The sequence below is a fragment of the Octopus bimaculoides genome, chromosome 16 (genome assembly GCF_001194135.2).
Source record: "Octopus bimaculoides isolate UCB-OBI-ISO-001 chromosome 16, ASM119413v2, whole genome shotgun sequence".
NCBI classification, from domain to species: domain Eukaryota; kingdom Metazoa; phylum Mollusca; class Cephalopoda; order Octopoda; family Octopodidae; genus Octopus; species Octopus bimaculoides.
This window is the reverse complement of record NC_068996.1, coordinates 4,641,630-4,645,314: the sequence shown is the minus strand read 5'-3', so window position 1 is coordinate 4,645,314 and position 3,685 is coordinate 4,641,630. Positions and strand designations below refer to the sequence as shown.

The 3,685-nt window shown below is 38.0% G+C and overlaps 1 protein-coding gene across 1 annotated transcript in view; it reads right to left on the bottom strand.

Annotated features, from left to right (window-relative positions):
• Positions 1-3,685, bottom strand: part of LOC128249583 (probable serine/threonine-protein kinase clkA) — a gene marked incomplete at both ends in the record, with an annotated part of 265,810 nt that overhangs the window by 207,324 nt on the left and 54,801 nt on the right. Inside the window, 1 exon segment of the mRNA XM_052973504.1 lies at positions 2,884-2,949. Within this exon segment, the coding sequence (XP_052829464.1) occupies positions 2,884-2,949 (66 nt within the window).

Genomic DNA, 3,685 nt, shown 5'->3' with positions numbered 1-3,685 from the left:
GCCCTTACCCATCAATGGCTAATGGCCTCTGGCTTGAAATCAGAAACAGAGGGGTTTATCATAGCAGCCCAAGATCAATGCCTACCTACAAAGAACTACCAGGCCAATATATTAAAGAACGGCAGCTCCCCATTATGTCGTATATGCCAACAACAAAATGAGACCATCGATCATGTTGTTTCCATGTGCAGTCTGCTTGCGCCTACAGAGTATCTCAACAGACATGATAGAGCTGCACAATATATTCACTGGGTAATTTGCAAAAACCTGGACCTCCCCCATGATAAAAACTGGTGGGAACACAAACCACCCCCAGTACTTGAAAATGATCACATTTCACTGGAACTTCACCATTCAAACTAACAGAAAGATAGATGCAAATACGCCAGACATTATATTGAAAGTCTTCAGGCAAAAATCATGCCTCCTCATTGATATGACTGTTCCAATCGATATGAACGTATCTGTCAAGACCTACCAAAAGCTGAGCAAATATAAAGATCTTGAAATAGAAATTAGCAAATTCTGGAACCTCAAGACGAAAACAATACTTGTTGTCATAAGTGCCCTAGGAACGATAGCAGAAGGGATGATTCCTATCTAGTTGAGATACCAGGAACTCCCAAAATAGCTGTAATTCAAAAGATAGTGCTCATGGGAACTGCCCACATCCTACGTAAAATACTGTGTCTGGAATCTCAAATTTTAAAACAATCTCATAGTGTTCTTAAACATTCTCTAGAATAATGCTATGTGCAAAATCAAATATATGGCACTTCTAGCTTGTTGTCGCTTGAGGTCTCTGGGTGAAACTTGGAGAACTTGTACAAATGCAAAGCAAAAATGAAACAAATAATAATAAAAATAATAATAATAATAATAATAATAATAACAAATAATAATAACAATAACAATAATAATAATAATAATAATAATAATAATAATAATAATAATAATAATAATAATAATAATAATAAGAAGAAGAAGAAGAAGAAGAAGAAGAAGAAGAAGAAGAAGAAGAAGAAGTTTATTGCAGTGTTGTATATAGTTGATAATACGTGTAGCAAATCTTAAGCATTCCTACCATGACTATCCCGTTCTGCTGAGAACTACCGAACTTTATTATCAAACATGGCCCTTTTTTCTTTGTGGTGATAATACGAGGAGGATTTGGCTCTTATGTCTCTTTAACTCGTGAATAGAGTTCTCCGTTATTTTGCTGATTCAGGTATCATTATTATTGGTTGCTGCTTAATTCCAGGTCAGCCCCACGAACGAACAGGTATTTAAACAAGTGCCTAGCTCTAGCAACCAACCCCCGCTATTTTGCTACGTGTAGGGAGCTCAGTTTGTCGTTATCGGCGTCTCCTTTTTGTGTCTTTTGTGTTTTTTTTTTTTTGCTATCCTTTCTTTTCCGTTGAAACATGAATGAGGTGTTCAAACCCTTATGTAATCTTCTTGAGTCTTTTTTTATTTTTTGTCTTTTGTCCTTTACTTGTTTCAATCATTAGATTGTTACCATCCTGGGGCACCACCTTGGAGGATTTCTAGTCGAATGAATCAACCACAGTACTTTTTTTTAAAGCCTGATACTTACTCTATCGGTCTCTTAAGCCTAACCGCTATGTTACGGGAACATAAACAAGCCGACACGAGTCAATCGGTGGTAGGGGAACAAGCACAGATAGACACCCACACATGCGCGCGCGCAATACCACGGGATTCTTTCAGCTTCCATCTACCAAATCCACTCACATAGACTTAGTCGGCCCGAGGCTATAACAGAAGACACTTGTTCAAAGTGCCACGCAGTAGGACTGAACCCGAAAATATGCGGTTGGGAAGCAAGCTTCTTTGCCTAAATTCTCGGTTTCGATTTATTAAATGTTTTTAAAGGAAATATTCGTTGTTCCTCAGCTCAAAGACACCCACTATATAACCCCCCCCCCACGTGATATTGCATCAAGTCTGTCTGAGAATTACGGTAAGGGAAGAAATGTCTATGGAACATTCAACCACTTACGTTATAATTCAGTTCACTCAGTATAACAATTGTAATAATCATCGCGGAAAGCGACGGAGGATCTGTTAACTTTAGTTGTAGGTGTGTTTAATAACTAATTCGTTTGTGGTATTTTTGATGGTGAAAAGGAAGAATAAATCTTTGAGGCTTGAAACCAAACGAAATCTCAAGTTTCATTTATTTAAAGAGAACCATATCGGGACTTTAACTCATGATCTTTCCCAAGAGTATAGAAGCTTTAGGTGACGTGTCGTTCTTGTTGCTGCTGTTGGAGTCCCTGTTGTTTGCCCTGAGGTCGGTTCTTATGCAAGACATATGATCGTGTTATTCCAATCGTACGTAATCAGACCGTTTTTTTTTTGTTAATATTAATTTGCTATAAACTTGGGTTACCTTATCCCATGTTTCACTGCCCACCCCCTCAAGCAAGTGCTTCGAGGACTTAAGGGGTGAGACACTTGCGTGAGACGTATCTCTGCGTATGTGAGGAGGAGCGGAGATGCGGCGGATCCTTCTCCGAAGGCCTTTCATTGTTCAGCTCTCCCTAGAGTTTCTCACTATTCCAATGTGTGTGTGTCTCTCTCTCTCTTTTATTTTTAAGATAGCAAGTCATGTGACCTAAGAGAAAAATTTGGCTGCTATTTCTAGCAGATGGAGTGATCACGTATAAAGAAGAGGTTTGCTCGGTGGTTTCTAAGTTGACGCGTAATGAAGTGAAGTGAAATGGGTTACAGAGTAGAGAAGACGCAAAAAAAAAAAAAAATGAAAATAAGAATAAAAGTAAAAATAAGGCGATTTAAAATAAAATAAACGGGTCGCAGACTTGATTCGCCCAAGATTATTATTACTGTCATTATTATTATTATTATTATTATTATTATTATTATTATTATTATTATTATTATTATTATTATTATTATTATTATTTTATTTCTCTTTTTCTTTTCATTCTACTGTTGCTGGCTTGCCACGAGGAGGAAAGCAAAAACATATTGGTTGTCAGAGCCACTGTAAAAAAGATTCAGAGTTCCTCCCTCTGGATTGGGGAATGTTCAGAACTGTAACTGTAGTAGTAGTTATCTGAGATGTGTCTAGCAAGTGGACAGAAGGGTGTGTTCCTTGCTACTGGCTACAGATAACCGATTACTGAATAGATGACGACGGCGGCGGCGGTGGTGGTGGTGGTGGATGCGGAGAAGAACATAAAATAAATAAATATATATAAAACTAAAAATCAAAATAAAGAGAAAAAAAACTAAAGACGTTGCCTAAATATAAAGCATTACACCTCCTTCAATTTTTTTCTTCCTTCAACTTCTACTCCACCCCCTTACACACACACACACACACACACACACAAACACACACTCTCTCTCTTTCTTTCTTTCTTCCTTTCTCTCTTCTTTCTCTTGTTCTTCTACATCCTTCCTAATTTTTATCTTAATATTACCCACAATTCTTAAAGGAAGCTGAGCGATTCATGGTCAGGGAAGTAAACACACGCACACACACACACACACACACGCGCGCACACACACACACACACACACACACACACACACACTCAGAGACACATTTCATACATACATAGCACAAATACAGATAAACATACGCACACGTATGAACAAGTGTACACGAGCGCACACACACACACACACACAC